Source organism: Stegodyphus dumicola, chromosome 1 (assembly GCF_044657685.1).
Source record: "Stegodyphus dumicola isolate Sdum_Otavi_A_Nest chromosome 1, ASM4465768v1".
Classification (NCBI taxonomy): Eukaryota; Metazoa; Arthropoda; class Arachnida; order Araneae; family Eresidae; genus Stegodyphus; species Stegodyphus dumicola.
Genome location: NC_140768.1, coordinates 140,930,603 through 140,947,642, shown reverse-complemented (window position 1 = coordinate 140,947,642; position 17,040 = coordinate 140,930,603). Strand labels below are relative to the sequence as shown.

The following is a 17,040-nucleotide window of genomic DNA, read 5'->3' as shown; positions in this document are numbered from 1 at the left end:
TCTCATGATAGTGGATCCAAAAGGAAACTGATGGACTGAATAGTAGTCTGTGAATCTGACAGTAATACTGCATTTTTAATTCTACTCAGATGGCAAGTTAACTAATTTAGTGCGATATGGATCGCCTCTACTTCATAATCTACTGAGGCAGTACCATACTTTCCAACTGGTGTATAGAAGGAAAATAACTTTCAAGAAAACACTGGCTCCAACATTCTCATAAAGCTGTTATTCATCTGTATAAACACACAGTCACTCATTTTTAAGACATTTAATCTCAAAAGTCTCTAAAGCGATACATTTTAGTACATCCGGCGAAGTATCCTTTTTTTGATATGAACTGAGTTAAACTTAACTTTTCCTGTAACCCATCAGTTCCATGGCAATTGTGGGTCTTGATGTTTCTATTTTCAAGTTGATAATTCCTTTAAAAAGTACCTTCAAGTCTAATATGTTTTTTGTAAAGTATTGAAACTCTTTCTTGAATAATATTTTTAATTATTTTATTTGTCCAAAACAACATTGTATCAATAGACGTGAATTTTACTGCCCCAATAATAAGCCTTAACGCTTGGTCCTGTAGACTTCCTAGTTTATAAGTAAAGAATTTGCGACTATTATAAATGGTTCCAAATAGTGCGTTAAAAGAGGCGATGTAAAGTTTTGGTAAGTAATACTGAGAGTGGAGCGGGAACTACCCCACATGCCTTCTGCTAAGAGCTTCAATATAGTCAGTCGTTTTAAGAACCATTCTGAAACTGATTTAATATGCTGCTTCTGATGTCTGAAATTATGTAAATATTAGTTATAATAGCTTGTCTTTAATTTTCTTCAAACTGTATGTATTTTGCATCTACATTTTGGCATAACTCATTTACTTCACTGAAATACAAATAGCTGAATTAGCACTTTATTTTTTACCGAAGTTTCAGTTACAATATATGTATATATAAATTTCTTCTACAGAACCACCCTTTGCATTTTCAAAGATGTGGTTTGCCTATGGCTTCATTATCTCTTGTGTCTTTAAGCTGGAGATGTGCAGCTTACATACTAGTACACATGCCAGGATAAAATTCACATTTCCATTCTAAAAGTTATTAAATCTAGACATTTTCTAATTTCCATAACCAATAAATCTAGCAGGTTAAAGTCTGTTTAAGTAATCGAACCCTATTTAACGACGTTCTCAATTTAAGAACTGTTTTCTGTAACTTAAACCGAAAAGTTTAAAAGTTATACATTTGTCATAAGCCATAAAAGATTGACGTCGTTTTGAGTTAGTACAAATAACATATTTACCATTGGAAGGGGGGGTTAAATACATATCAGGTTGAAAATTTAATTCACTTAGACGTTTTATCAGATTAATTACAATCTTGATTTAAGAATGGCTTTCTGTAGAAAATCTGCAGAAAATCTTTAATTTAGGATGCTACTATTATTATTTCTTCCTTATATTCACCTTAATTTGTACAAAATATCTTATAGATTTAAATTAAATAACAATATTTAAATTTATTTAGATTCTTATAATATTATAATTGCAGTACTGAATGAACATAAACTAATAAAAATCAGCCAGTGATTGGCTATTCTTCTTAAATTCAGTGAATATCATTTTAACAAGTGAGGATATTGATGAAAACACTATGTATTTCTTGAGCAGATATACCACCTTTAGTATTCTTGGTATCGAAAATAAGCTATGTCATCTCCAAATAAACAGTTAAGCATTTGAAATAAAAGTTATAGCTTTAGCAAAAGCATTCGAAAATGCATTTAAAGAAATTTTAATTTATTTAAAAAATCTTTCCTAAAAGATTTAAATGCAGAATTTCCTAAAGGACGTGATTACAGATTGTTTTGTTTTCCAAATTTCAGTTCATGAAACAATATTTTTCTAATATCACTTAAACAGTTCATTATCATAACCTGTGCGTTAGATTTAACGTGTCCGCTTAAATAATACGATACATAAAATTTTGTTATACCTTTTTTTCTTTCTATAAACATTAATAATCATTCCACTTTTACCTATTCGTATACTATTCACAGAATGCAGTTGTGGACGCGGTGGAAATTGCTCTTTCGACAGATATGGACGAAAGATGTGTGCATGCCATACAGGTTTTAGAGATCTGAATGGAAACTGCCAAAGAATACTCTTAGGTTAGTAGGAAATATGGAATATTTTGCTTCAAGAAAATGATTTAACCAGTTTAAGAAAATATTATATTTTTAATAATTTTTTTGCATTATTAATTCATTAAACTTAATTATAAGATTATTTTCAGCTACTGTATTTTATTGATATATATGTAAGATAAAAAATATATAAAGCAAAATTTTAATTTACAGTAGTCACCTAACTCTCTCTTTTGATTTGGGTACTTCTCCTTTCTGTCCTAAACTAGTAACTGCTTATGATAAATTCCTGAATTGCATCATTTTCATATAAATTTATGTCATATGATTTTTGCATGACGATGTGACCCAAATAACTTATAGAAACGCTTTAGCGAATCAAGAGAAAGCAAACTGAATTCCTTTAGGCAATCATAACTTTCTTGAAAGCATCACATTTTACTGCTTTTTCTCCCTGTGAAACTAACATATCGTCGCTTATCTCTCTTTTATCAATCTCATAACGATAACAATATAAAAAGATGCAAATATGATGAAGAAAGGCTGAAGATTGCGCACATTATGATATGTAATTCCTTTTAAAACGTGCTTCTCATTTTTTGTTGCTGTTGTTCAAAAAGGAAATATGATAAATGGGAACAATGTTTACGTATCTACACGCCACCACCATATGCAACACCAGTCACTGATTGAAATGACTGAACGTATCTCAGAACAACCTTCTATATATAAACATGTAGCGCCCCCACAACCAAGGATAGACGAAACAGTATCTGCCGATCCTGAATCTACCACCGAATAAACAATGGTTCTAGTCACTGTAAAGACTGATTATTTACCCCAGAAGTCAAGTCTGTCTAGGTACAGGTTCTAGCCAGAGTGCCTGGAGTTGCCCCCAGTTGACCCACGGGGAATCATATAGGGTACAGTCCGACCAAAAATACGTAGCGCTGTGGGAGAAAATCATCAGTCCCTTAAAAAGCCAAACATATGAAAGTAGTACACATATAAGTGCTATATATGAAGTGCACTCTTTGAAAATATTACTTGTGCGGATGTATATGTAAAGCGAAATACCCGCGCTTTTCCTCAAATGTATGTTCCGATTACCATTTATAACTATTAACCTTGTAGAATCATCACGTTGTTTTAAAAGAGATGACATGAAAAGTGTACATTGCCTTCGCCTGTACTTGAACCTGGAAACCTGGACCTCTCGAATAGGCGCCGAGTGTGCTACCGTTACAGCACGAAGGCATACAGAAAGGAGGGAGATAATACCATACGTACTTCCCCTTTTAAGGGACGACTGGGGATTAGGGCACCTCTAATTGCTAAATCCTGGTCGTGATGAATCCTCACCCAACACTCTTTTTTTTTTTTTTTTTTTAATTTCGGTGCCATTGTAGAGTCATTAGATTATTTTTTGAAGCAAGAGACTTGAAAAATGAGCATTGCCCTCTCCGGGACTGGAACCTGAACCTCTCAAATATGCGCTAAATGTGCTACCTTTACATCACGAAGGCATGCAGAAGGGAGGGAGAAATACATCATAACTTTAAAAACATAAAATTGCATTCACAAATGTATTCATTTCGGCCAACATCGTTGAAATCCTTGAAAACTGTTCCTTTAAATGACTAGTTCAATAGTTCCTTCAAATAATAAATTCTTCTAGTTATAATTTTGAAGCTTATGCATTATTGATGCTATTCATCCGGTATCTGTTTAACTGTATGTAGATGCTAAATGAGCGAATATTAATAATAATGATGATCGATTTATAATGGAGCGTTCGAACGGTAATGGGGTGGTAATTTCGCTCGTTATAATAATGCAATTGCATATTTCTTAGTATTTCGTCCAGGTACTTAATATCGATCAAATATTGCATTTATAGCAAAGACGATTAATATGAATTATTTGGAAGTGAAATGATAATTCTGATCAACTAGTAAAGGGATTACTTGGAAATATTAATGTTGTGTATTTTAATTGTTTATCTGAGTAATGCACTTCAGAATCAGAATGAATAATCAATTTGAATATGGTTAATGTTTGCGGAGAGGCTTTGTGCGTCTTTCTAAAATTAAAATTTCTCTCCTGTAACAATACAACATTCGATAACATGTACAAATAAGGTTTGATCTTTATAAACCTAGAATTTTGTTTTTATTCCAAATGCAACAGTAGCTGCTGTCGTGTGAAAACTATGTTACCATGTGTAAGGAGCTTAAATTTTACTAACGTTTATTTTGTTTTAAAACTATACTGTCCTCTCTTATTTTCCACTTCCGGCAAGAATTAAAAGCGTTAATTTGTTTATGCAAATTTGTACTTACATAAGTATTTAAGTTATGGCTTTTCACCAAGAACGGAGTTAGATGGAGAGAAAGTGAGCCTCTTTGCCACTGCATTCCGCATGAGTTTTCAATCAGCTACTGTCTGCCTTTAAGGCCTGAGGTTTAGTCCTCACGATATTTAAAACGTATTGCAGTTTTAAGAAGTTTGCGTACTACGTACGTAATAATTTAAATAAAAGTCATTTGTGTAAAGTATTCAAATTCAGCTCTTATTTAAAATATTAGTTAGTAGTTTCGTATTTTTTTTTATGTTCAGACCACAAGTGGTTAGTCTCTGTATCCAGAAGTGCGGGAGCACCTGTAATATCGTGGAAAATAAGGGTAAATAAAATAAAGGGCTTCCTGCTTGTGTCGTCCATTCCACACATATTTGAACATAACGTCCCATTCAGGACACGTCATATTCCCAAAGCATATCAAGAGACATACAAGTCCTGATAACCATTCTAGACAATGACAGTCTTTGAAATGGATTAGCTATCCGATAAGACATTTTCTGCGTAGTTGCTGGAAAGTCTGTGTATGCCGCCATCTGTGGATGCCTCAAGTGCACGTGTTTGTATCAGTTTTAGGTACGCTGGCTATCCGAAATTCTCAGGAATACACATTTTGTAAAATGTCTGGACCCCTGTTATGCAGCATTTCTGCAACCCAAATAATTTCTCTCATAATAATAATATCAAATAATTGCAAATTGGATCGCGACCCCTATTTTGAAGATCATTGCTCCATATACTTTTATTTAGTTCTGTACTGTTATACCAAAAGGAGCCATAAACCCTTTTATACGCATTTTCTTCACATTCGATTCACATTTGTTGCATTATGATCAGTTTTTCTGGCAGTATGATACGTAAATCAGTTGGGTTATATAGACCTATGATTAAAGTTTTAGTAAACACTCTATTTGCCAAAATACTCTGACTGCATCTCAATGCAAACTTTCTTCCCTTAATACCGACGCAGAAAATAGTAGTTAAGTTTTTATACTTTTGAAAAGTCTTACCCTTAACCATAATAAGTCTTAATAATTTCTCTTTTATCGCATTCTTACCGTAATGAACAGAAATTGCTTTGCTTTACTTGATAAACTGCAGCCAGCTTGAAATATATAAACCGTGTCCATAAAAGTCTTTATTCGGCGTTTATTTTCGCAACCGTTCGGTCGTAGACATATAACTCCACTAACATAAATTATTTTAAATAACACAAACATTCCTGTTTCAGTATGTTTAAATTTCAAAATATAATTTTGTATAAAATACGAAATTTAACTCTTCATACTTTTCTCCGATCCCTATACTTATAGTTAAGAAAATTTGTAGTCGTTATAAAAACCTGAAACACGAAATATTTGACAGCCGTGCGACAAATCTTAACCGAGATATTTTATATTAAATTTGGGCATCCTATTTACGGGCCGTAAACAAATTAAAGAGAGAAATGTTTACATGTGCACATTACTAAAAGTAAAATATTAGTTTTGAAAAAAATATCTGATATTAAGAGATTAAGTGACTAGCATTTCTAAGCTGATTATTAGGAAAAGGTTATCAATTTAAATTTTTACAAAACGGAGATCTTATGCATAAAATCTTACAGAATTTAAATTTTAGAAAACACTGGCAGGCTTTTGTATTGGCTAACAGCCAACACGGAATATTATTTGCATTCATTAAAAATGAGAAATTATAGAGTCTCACTTTCTTAAAAAACATATAGTAAAATACAGACTCTAAGCGAATTATCGCTATGTCTTGGAAATTATAACAGAGACATAGGAAATGGTGTAAAAGATCCTTTTATTAATCACATAAATTAACACAAGCCACAACCTGTGCTTACAAAACCAGCCAGCATTTATGGCGTGAATGAAAAGTAAAGAATATTTCTAATAATGGCCGGGCGCTTTATTAACCTTCCAGCACGAGCGCTTGGCAATTTTACATGAGCACGCGCGCGTCGTATTTTTACGGCATCCGTTATTTTATCGATTTTGGCACGAGAAACGACAGAAATGAGTGAATATTCATAATAAATGTGTTAAGAAATAAAATATTAATCTTATTATTTCAAAATGCAAATGATATCACATTCAAAAATAAGTAAATTAATTTTAAGTTCTTGTGTTAGTCAGATGGAAATGCAATGATGTATTTTATTATAGAACATTTTAAATTTATTATTTAATAATTATATTTTAAAATCGAAGCTAATTTTAATATTCATCAAAGATGAGTATAGGCAATAAAAAAGGAAAACACCTTGGTAGGAACTAAGTAATGCTAAAGTAAGTTTAGCATTACTTAGTTCTGCAAGGAAATTTACTTCTTACTGGTTACGAAAACGCACTTTAAACTATAATGTTTTTATTTATTTCTAAAGAATAGAAATGAAAGAAAATAAGGAATGGATATCGCTATTGTTTTTCCCATCCAAAGGTTTCCTTGTCTTCCTTTTCTTCATCAGATAATTCTTGAAGAATCCGAGCAAAATCAGCTGGTTGCACATATTTTATTACCATGAAACCGATATAAAATTTACAGAGCCAAATGTATTCAAATTAAAATAATACACGGCAAGCCCAGTTAAAAAAAAAGTCAAATAACTTCCTGTTGGCACATTCCATGATGTGGTGAAGTGTAGAAAGTAGGAATAGAAATGACCTTCAGACGTCTCAGCTGATATGCGAAAAATGCGCATTAAAAACTGAATTTGTCGTAAATTTTCCACATACGCGAGTGCTGGAAGGTGTGATCATTTCATTATGGAAGTACCTAATAGGTGATCACCATTACCTCCTATGAAAATACAATCAATTACAGCTAAGCCTTCTCCGGGATTCGAATCCAGATCCATCGCTACGGCAGTCAAGGTCACTGAACTTTGGAAATTAGTTCCTGTTTTCCATTAGACGTTTTAACACCTTCGAAGAAATTGTGTATTATTGTAGCCTTTTTATAAATAATTAGATACATGTAAAGGAATAAATAATAGCATTTTTTAGAATATGTGTTTTATATTGTTGGAATACCAGTCAATTTGCATAAACTGGAATTGTGTAACAAATCTGTAGTTTTGCACAATTTAGAATTGTATTGAAAAAAATTAAGAATTAGTTTTATTTCCTTCTTTTTTACTTCCTTGTACGAAATAAAAAGGAAGTATTGTAATCGCGAAAAGTTTCAGGCAGCATTTTTCAACGAAAATATCCATTTTGACCGCTATCGAATGCAATTTAACGATGTTATTGCGTGACATCTGTACGTGAGGACAGAATAAAACACTCAATCCCTCCAAAAAATTATAAAAATTCTTTAAAATGAATTCTGAAGAGAATTTTTCGTGGCGTTTGTAAGAACGTATGTACGTACGTATCTCACATAACTCAAAAACGAGTAGCCTCAGAAAGTTGAAATTTTCTATATAGGACTGCTATAACATGTAGATGTGCACCTCGTATTTTGGTTGCAATCGGCCGCGCCAAACGTATATAAATATATTTATATATATATCCACTCTGTTACTCGGCACACTAATCTCAGTTTCTTTACTCTTGTATGTTTGTAAATTGTACGTTTTTTGCTTTAAAAAGGATTGAATTATGTTGTTCTTATCTTCCGGTTAAAGTTTTTATGCCTGCAATATTTGTAGAATTACCAACAATTTAAAAGCTGTTTAAGTGCGGTTAAGTTTTAAATAACATGGCGGACATATTTGTTTACATTTGAAACAGCAGAATAGTAAATTTGCTGCCAATATAGAGGGACTAAGCTTCGCAACAACAAAGCTAACGCCTTCATTTATTATTACGAATTAAACCATGCTTATTCCTTTCTGGAATTTTTTTGAGGAAATAAGTGTTTAAAAGATTTACTTCGTAATTTTTAATACAGATATTTTGAGTTTTTATGTATTTTTGCCTTGTCGCGAAGTGAGAACTGAATTAATTGAATGAGAAATACTCAATCGTCTGTGAAAAACTGTTTCTTTTTTGTTTTGTTTGCTTAATTTATTTTATACATCGTTCTAGCTTTATTATAGTATTTGAATAGAACATGTGGCAACGATAAGATAATTCTTCAAATGATATAAATTTTGTGCATTCTGAGTTATAATATGAACGAAATATTAAGTGATCCTGTCGCCAGAGTGTCGCTATGGTAAACAAATAGAGTGAAATTTAAAAAAGAGTGCATTTATTCTATTGTGGTTTATGCGCTGTCGATGAAGTAGATTTAATTCTGTCCAATAAGTTTAAATTAAATGCAAGAAAAAATGCGTATAATTGAATATTCCGTACAAGGAAGTCATGTGGTGTACACATCTGTTTTTTTTATCATCTGGAAGCCAAGTTATTATTTACAAAACATTTGCTTCTGTGGATAATAAAAATGTAGTGTACATATTACAATGAACTTTCTGCAATTTCGTGATTGCTTTGTGGATAACTGCGACACAGTGTGCAAATTGCTATGGACTTACATAATGAGGTGTGCAAACTGTTAAGGACATGAAGTTATGATGTTTCGAAGTGGACAAGTAGTATTTACGTGAACAATGAACTTTACAAAAGTGTACTTCGAATTTATCAAAAGTTAACTTAGAATCCAGTTTATATGAACATAGAATAGTGTACACAGCATCATATACTTTGGGCTATGGAACTATCAACAGCCTGAACTGATGTGACTGGCCTACTCTGTGGATAACTGCAACAATAATACGGACACACATCGTTAGGTGTGTAACTGATAAGAACATGGAGTTATGACATATTGAAGAAGACATTTACGTTTAAAAACTGATTAATATATAAGTTCCACTCTCCACAACATAGATCCTATCCATGACAATGTAATGATTAATTAATTGTATATTTATTTTTCATACGGATTATTATTATGTAACAATTATTGTATAGATGACATTGTCAATTTAGCATTGTAATATTAGTATCATTGATTCAGTGAATGCCGCCGGCGGTGGATGGTAGATTCTTTTCCGTCGTATGGACATAACTCTGATTTGGTGTAGAACATTAGGTCGGAGGTCCATGCGACGGCGTTTCGGTCACTAAACACTACTCGTATATCATCTAGGCGGGCAACTCAAAAGCAAACAATTTAATTTGACTAAGTAAATCGTAATTTTTCTAACTAGACTAAAGAGTTAGAATGCGTCTGAGTTGGCTCGGACCTAATATCGGCTTGTCAAACCTGATGGCTAGAATAACTCAACGCCACAGATTGTTAATAAATTAAACTGGTAACGTTGCTTTTGGCAGGTAGAATACGCTCTAATTCCACAGTCCGAAACCTTCCTTTAAATACTATCTCTTTCTACCTCATTTGAATGCACGCGAACTTGAAATTAGCATTCTAGCAGGAATGTGGAAAGACTGTAAAGATAATCAACATAACATAACTGGTTAATAAAATTGAATAAATCCTTAAAAAATACAGGTACACTAATTAATTTTTTTTACGATTACCAGATTATGATTCCAAAATAATAATACTTCATGAGAGTATAATTACGTATTTTTATACTTATGAATTATTTATGTAAAAATTCTTTCGGGATACCAAATGCAATAAAATTAAAAATTAATAATTTAATCACGAAACAGTATCATTGAGTGGCATTTAAGTGAGAAAAATCAATCTAGACTTTTTCCAATTTACTTACTGACCAGCTCCTCAGTGCAAACTGAATATGATATCCAAAATCGTAGATTTTGAAATCAAATAATGCGCATAACATTTTCCTATATATAGGGACCGGAAGAATACAAAAAAGTAACGTTTGGAAGAATTACAAAACTGATTTCTTTAAGAATGCCAAACTGGGAATCTTTGCTTCATTTCAAACATTTTTGTAACTAGCATTGTGTCTTCGAACAATATTTGCAAAAGAAATGGCCGAGTAAAGACATTTGTGAAAAAAGAATACTTTTCTTACTTAATATTATGTATGTGGAATTAATTAAAAGTAAGTGTATATTTTAATTTTTAAACTCCCACATATAAATAAACATAATTATAACTAAAATTTATTGATATATTTTATTTTACATACATGACTGTGTGCATTGATCACATGCACTGATATTTATTTGAAATCTTCTACAAAATATTTTATAATGAAATCTTAAAGGCAGCATTTTTCATATGTAGTTAAAAAATTTGTCACTGCCAGATTTTAATTTTTGCTGAATATGAAACGCAACTAGTGAAAATTGACTCCTGTATGTTTATATTTTATTGATGGCAACTACAGAATGCAAGTATCAACTCAAAATAATATACTTTTATTTTGATATATGCGGAAGAGTTTGAGAAGAGGAGTATTTGTAATGAAAATTTTAGTATTCATACATTATACAATCTCAGACAGAAGTTTAATAGATGATGTTGGGATTAAAAAAAGGTCGTGAATAAAGTTTTGAATGACATAAGTATCACGTGTTTGATGTTTCATTTATATTAAGGATAACTTCAGATATTTCAAAATATGTATGCTGCTGAATGCTAGTAGTTCGGTCTGAGGTTCGAATCCCGCGAACTACCTGGTTGGATGGACATTTCTCGTGGTTTTCCCCATGTGAAATGTTCACTTAGAAAGGCCTTCACGAAGGCATCCCTCCCCTTAGATAGATAACCCTCGAAGCTTTGCCATAATCACATAAACTAAACTAAACCAAAACATACAGAGAGAGCGTTTTAACGGGTTAAATGTCTTTGGGACCTTGGACGAAGACAGTTCAAGCTTAATTTTTAAATGTTTTTATGCAAGGATCAGCTTAGTCCCTTCCAGACTTACCATACGAAAGGTATTTTAGAAAACACGTCCAGGACGTAACGTAAAAAGCAGAGCCGGAAAAAATTGACAAAATTATGCGAGGTGAATCAGTTTTATTCGATCAACAGAAAAGCGAACAGGGAAATAGTTTAAACAAAACATGGAATTCCAGCAAATCTAAGGATAGAATACAAAATCTGAAGCTTTTAAATTACTGATTTTGAAACTTAAATGAATTTTTGGAAATCAATAGTCGGAAACTTATTATGCTTAACTACCTTTATTAATGCTTTTTAAAAATTCTAATAAATAATAACTTAAATGATTTTCATATTTTTTTTCCTTTTTCAGCAGTGAGAATTGCATAATTCTTCTGCGAGATTTAGATAAAATAATATTTGGGATATTTCTATAAGGATGTGACCACAATTACCATAATATGAAGGCTTATATTACTTGATTCATTGTAAAAAATAAACTGTATGTCTTTCACCAGCTATGCAAGAGATATTTTTCCTATATTATGCATTTTCTTGCCTTGTCTGCGTACATAACAGTTTAAGGATAAATTTCGTTGGAAATGAATTTGTGCTCGAAATACCATTGTTAAATTTCTTTAACAAATCAATTTTATTAATGGTAAATTTATTAATGGTACAGTTTTGTTAAACTATTGTGACATAACAGAGGGAAATAACGCATGTACTATCCAATACCCGCAATGTTTTAAAAGTACTTTTAGGCAGATGAATTTTATCGCAATTAACATATTTACATATCTGATGCTAGGGTGTTCTGTAATCAGCATTAAAACATTTGAAGGATAATAGGCCGCTGTGACAGGAAATCCGTTCAAAATCTAGTTTCCTGACAATTATATAAAAGAGCTGCTCATGTCATTTACAGCTTCCATTTTTTCACTTGAAACACGCGAATATGAGCATCTGAAAGCCCAAATTTGGAATTTGTTTTATTATCGATTTCATATTTTGTAAACCTTTAAGAAATTGTTGAGTAAACAACTCAACGATTTAAAAGCGAGCAATGGCAACACTCTACGGGGGGAGGGGGAACCTTTTTATCTCTAGCGCGTGGAACTGTGTTTCGGAAATTCTAAAGATAGGCTCATTTTAAAATTATTTTGCGACATTGCTGTTGAACTGAAATTTATGGTTCAAGTGCAAATAACATGATATTTAATAAATAAAGATAACACACGAAACGCTAAAAAACGCCCCTTTGGACGTAATTTAAAATCTGAAACCTTTCAGATTTTTTTTATTGTGCTCATACTGAAGCGTTGTCGATATTTATTGCACTCATACGTACTATGGTGTTCATCTCTTACTATAGATTGACTATGAGTGGAGTATTTAATAAGTCCATCTAGCAAAACATGCCTTTTATGGAAAAAGTTGGCAATCTCAGGTTTTGCCCTCGCATTGTGATATGCACCTATATTGAAAGCATTAATAGAAGTTTAAGTATTAGAAGAAACATAGGAGTTCCAAACACTCCCGAGCAGTTACACCCATTTGCGGCGTATTTTGCGAGTATGCAGTATTTATCATTTTGTAGTTTTAATTATTTTCCCTTGATGATCAATAGCTTCGTATCGAAGTATTTCTGATCAGAACATTCAAAATTTGTAAACCACATTTGCATCCTTTAGATATATTATACTAGAATTTACCTCTAGATTTCCACTTGAACAGTTTCTTCACGCAGATGTTAACTGCTTTCTTCAAACTCAGAATCAGATGGCTAGCATCTACTACTTCTACTTAAAAACATTTATGAGTACACGGAAGCAGATATTTCACAATTATAAATGAGATGCATATTTGGAAATAATATGAAATATACTTCATAAATGATGTGCATACTTGAAATTTTATCATCGAGTTCTTCCACGCCATGAATTTTCTACAGTATTGTACCTGAAAAATAAGCATTAATGAAATAATATGTTGTACGTAAATTTTTCAATGAATCTCTTACCTATTTAACGCAAACTGGGTTCCGGATAATTTATTTATTCTTGCACATAATTTCATTAGATTAACTCCACAGTGCTTCCAAAATTCGCGTATATATATAAATGTAAGTAATTGTAGAATTGTTAAGATAGTATCTTAACTTATGTTTGTAAGAGAAAGCAAAATATTTTCCTAAACGAAAATTATATTAAATTTTCATTTTCTAAATGATATTATACTTTGTACTTTAGTAACATATAATAAAAGAGTAGAGGAAAAGTAAAAGATAAAAGAGTAAAGTCATATGATAAAAGAGTAGAGGAGAAACAAAAAGTTGTTCATTTCTTGTCCCTTGTTTATTAGCCCAGAAGGGCTATTAGTCTCGAAACGACATTTTGCGTCGAATCACTAAAAGTGTTAAATAACTTTTCAAATCGCTGCTACCAAATATTATGGCTCTGTATTATACTTAAAGAAATTAAGTAATAAGTAATTTGCACGGATATATGTATATTTCTGGCATAGTGAGAAACAATATTACCTACAGCAACCCACCCGAATATGGGCATCTGAAAGACCAAATTTTGAGTTTCGAATTTGTTTCTTTATCTATTTCATATTCTGTAAAACTTTAACGAATTTTTTATTGAAAAACGCAACGATTTCAAAGCGAGCACTGGCAACACTGTACGGACTAAAATATTGTTTCAGCGAGCATTTCTTCAGCGCGCGAAATTGCCTATCGGAAATTGTAAAGATATGCTGTTTAAAAATATATTTAGCCAAGACGACCGTTAATCCAACTGCTCTCGAAACGTGTATGTGTGTATAAATGAGGAAACCGCCCCTACAAGCGTAATAAAATCTGAAAGCTTTTAGATTTTCTTCATTTTTTTCCGTTTTTGCTCATCGGAATAATTTGATTTTAATCAAAACCTCAGGCTCTGAATAAGAAAGAAGACAGCATTGTATGTAATCCGAAAATGATCAAAAATTAGCCCCAGGAATTAGGGTAATATCAGTAAATCTGAAATACTATATTTTGAAAGTCCAAACAATACTCGTTAATCTTCAAAGCTAGTAGTCTACCCGGTTTACTTACATCATGAGTATATTAATTTCTAATTCTTGAATCATTTAGGATTAGGCTCATTTCTAACGCCCTTTTAAATGTTAGTAAGTTTTTCTTCCTATTATAAGTTACACGCGTGCATAATTTTCATATATATATGAATTAACTAATTGTACCACTTTCGATTTCACAGGTGAAAGCAAAGGAAGCACATTTTCTGCACTTATTGGAAGTTTTTTTGCTTTTCTCATAATAGCATTCTCTGGTTTGTTTTATTCCCGTTGGAGGAAGCAAGTACGTACATGTTTAAATCTCTTTTGTATTTTGCAAGCGTCTTTTATTTTTTAGAAATGTAATTTTGAAAACCATAATGAATTATAAAATTATCAGTTGCCATAAAAATCCAATAAACATTATCGTTGCCTGAGCTTCAGGTAAGCGCATATGGCACCGAGAATTCACAGTTATATTTACAGTGTATCTATATAAATTATTTTTAATCAGGGGAGGATTCAAACAGTTGATGTGCTCGAGATGATCGCATGATAAGAATGCATGAAGACGGACACTCTTCATAGTATTCCACTCCTTATCGTCCGTTCTACATTTAATTACTATTACAGGCTATAGGAAGCACTGTGTTTCACGACATGCAAACTGACAGAGACCTCCGTAGATAGATAAGAGTAGAAGAACAAGGTTTTTCCGAAATGAAAGGTGCAGCCGAGTGGTAAAGTTCTTGAACACAAGCTCTGTTCTTGGTTCAAGTTCTAGTGAAAGGGCTGGCTGAATGGGCGTTTTCTTGGCTTTCACCATGTAACGTGTATACTAGCCAGTTTCCTTCACGAAGGTATCCCTTACCTTAGGCAGATAGCCCTCGAGTGCTTTGCCAAAATCAAATGAACCAAACGAAACCGACATGCGGAAACCACCCAATCTTTCATGCTGCGGATCTGTAGCAAATAGTGATCGCCTGCAGGATCCTTTAAGTGCCAGTACTATTAACACACGGTCGCACGCTGCTGGATTACATGCATACAGACAGTTAAGACGACTGCCTCTGATATCACAGGAATGTCAATATAAAAGGAAATAAATCTTCGTAAGGATATCTCCTAACCACATTGAAAGGCAGCAGTTAAACTTTTATTGATGATCCTCACTTTTCTCTTGGTGCGTTTGACCAAAGCATCAACGTGCGAAAAGACATGCTAAGCTCCAAATAAACGTTTTGTAATATGTCCAGAGAGAATGAGATTTCATGCAATGTTCGATCATCATTGGTTTTCACCGAGAGCAATTTGACAGCATAACGTCATACTGATGAAGTGCTTCAACTAAAGGTCCTACAGTTTGCGAATGCGCAACAACTGTTTATATTTCTCTGTTCCAACGGGACAAAACACGTTTTTACATTGCTGGCATATCAACCGCTCACACTGCTAGCATATCCTTGTAGCCATGGACTTTGCTATGTCTATCCTCATTGCCAGACCTGTTCCTAGTACAGAAACTCTAGTAAACTTGTTATCATAAGCTTGTTATCATAAGTTCTGTTCAGACTCCACAGATGCCACAAAAGCTGAAAATAAACCAGAGTATAATCTACATGGAATGAATTTACACAAAACTGATTCATATATTTCTATGACTCTGGCTCGTGATGTGGGTTAAAATGTATTAGATATAAATGAGATTCAATACCCTGTTGAAATTTATAGCGTCTTAAAAAGAAGTGCAGTAAATATTTTTCATATCACTCTGATTTCTAATCAGTTATTCATTATTCAAAACTTCCCTCCAAATAAAATTTCATTCACACTCTTCCGTTTGAATAAAAGAGATGTGGTAATGCCATATTTATTTTCTGCAGAATTATACTGTTTATTGTGTGATAATATTCTCTCTAGTTTACTTAACTTCTGAAATAAATTATATACTGCATCGTGAATTATAAATTTTCTAATATTATCCAGAGAAAAGCATTTAAACTATGCCCGCACACATTGCGCAGAATGCCGTGAATGCAGCTTGAGTCGAAGCTATAAATTTGAATTATATGCGTCTTCTCTACCTCAATTAATATCGGCTGCAGATCATCAAACTTCTTTCTAGGAAAATTCTCTAGGAAGAATTCTTCCTAGAGAGGATGCGTTTAATTTTTCAAAGTTTCTGCTCTCAGGAATTGTAATGACTCTATAGAAAGGGTCGACAATGCAGTGCCCTGGAAACAATTTTAAAGTGCCCGCTCTTCAAATTTCGAAATTCTAAATTTTACATATGTGGAAACACAAACACTCCGAATTGTAATGAAGCATTTTAATGAAAATTCGTATTTCAACTTGTACATTGTAATAATTGAACAAATTCTACAATTAAACTTTTCACTACAGTTCAACCTTAGAGACATTTAGATAAATATATTAATCAATTTGCAGCTACTTAAAGCATCTGATTATGTATACAATGAGCTGTTTGTCCCCGTTATCCTTGCATACTCTTTCCACCACGGCGTGCTACGTACATTAGTAACTTCTATTTATATTTCTGTAAAAAATTCTGTATCTTCTGTTTATATTTCTCTAAATATGACATTTCATGAATTTTTATTGCGAGTTTTAAATAGAAATATCACTACCGAAAACAGAAATAAGTAGCAAAACATATTGGTACT

At 32.5% G+C, this 17,040-nt stretch overlaps 1 protein-coding gene across 1 annotated transcript in view; it reads left to right on the top strand.

The window, feature by feature from the left end:
* Positions 1-17,040, top strand: part of LOC118188345 (uncharacterized) — a 101,698-nt gene that overhangs the window by 71,734 nt on the left and 12,924 nt on the right. Inside the window, exons 6-7 of the mRNA XM_085821468.1 lie at positions 2,059-2,172; positions 14,560-14,660. Coding sequence (XP_085677594.1) covers positions 2,059-2,172; positions 14,560-14,660 — 215 coding nt within the window. The remainder of the gene's footprint in view (positions 1-2,058; positions 2,173-14,559; positions 14,661-17,040) is intronic.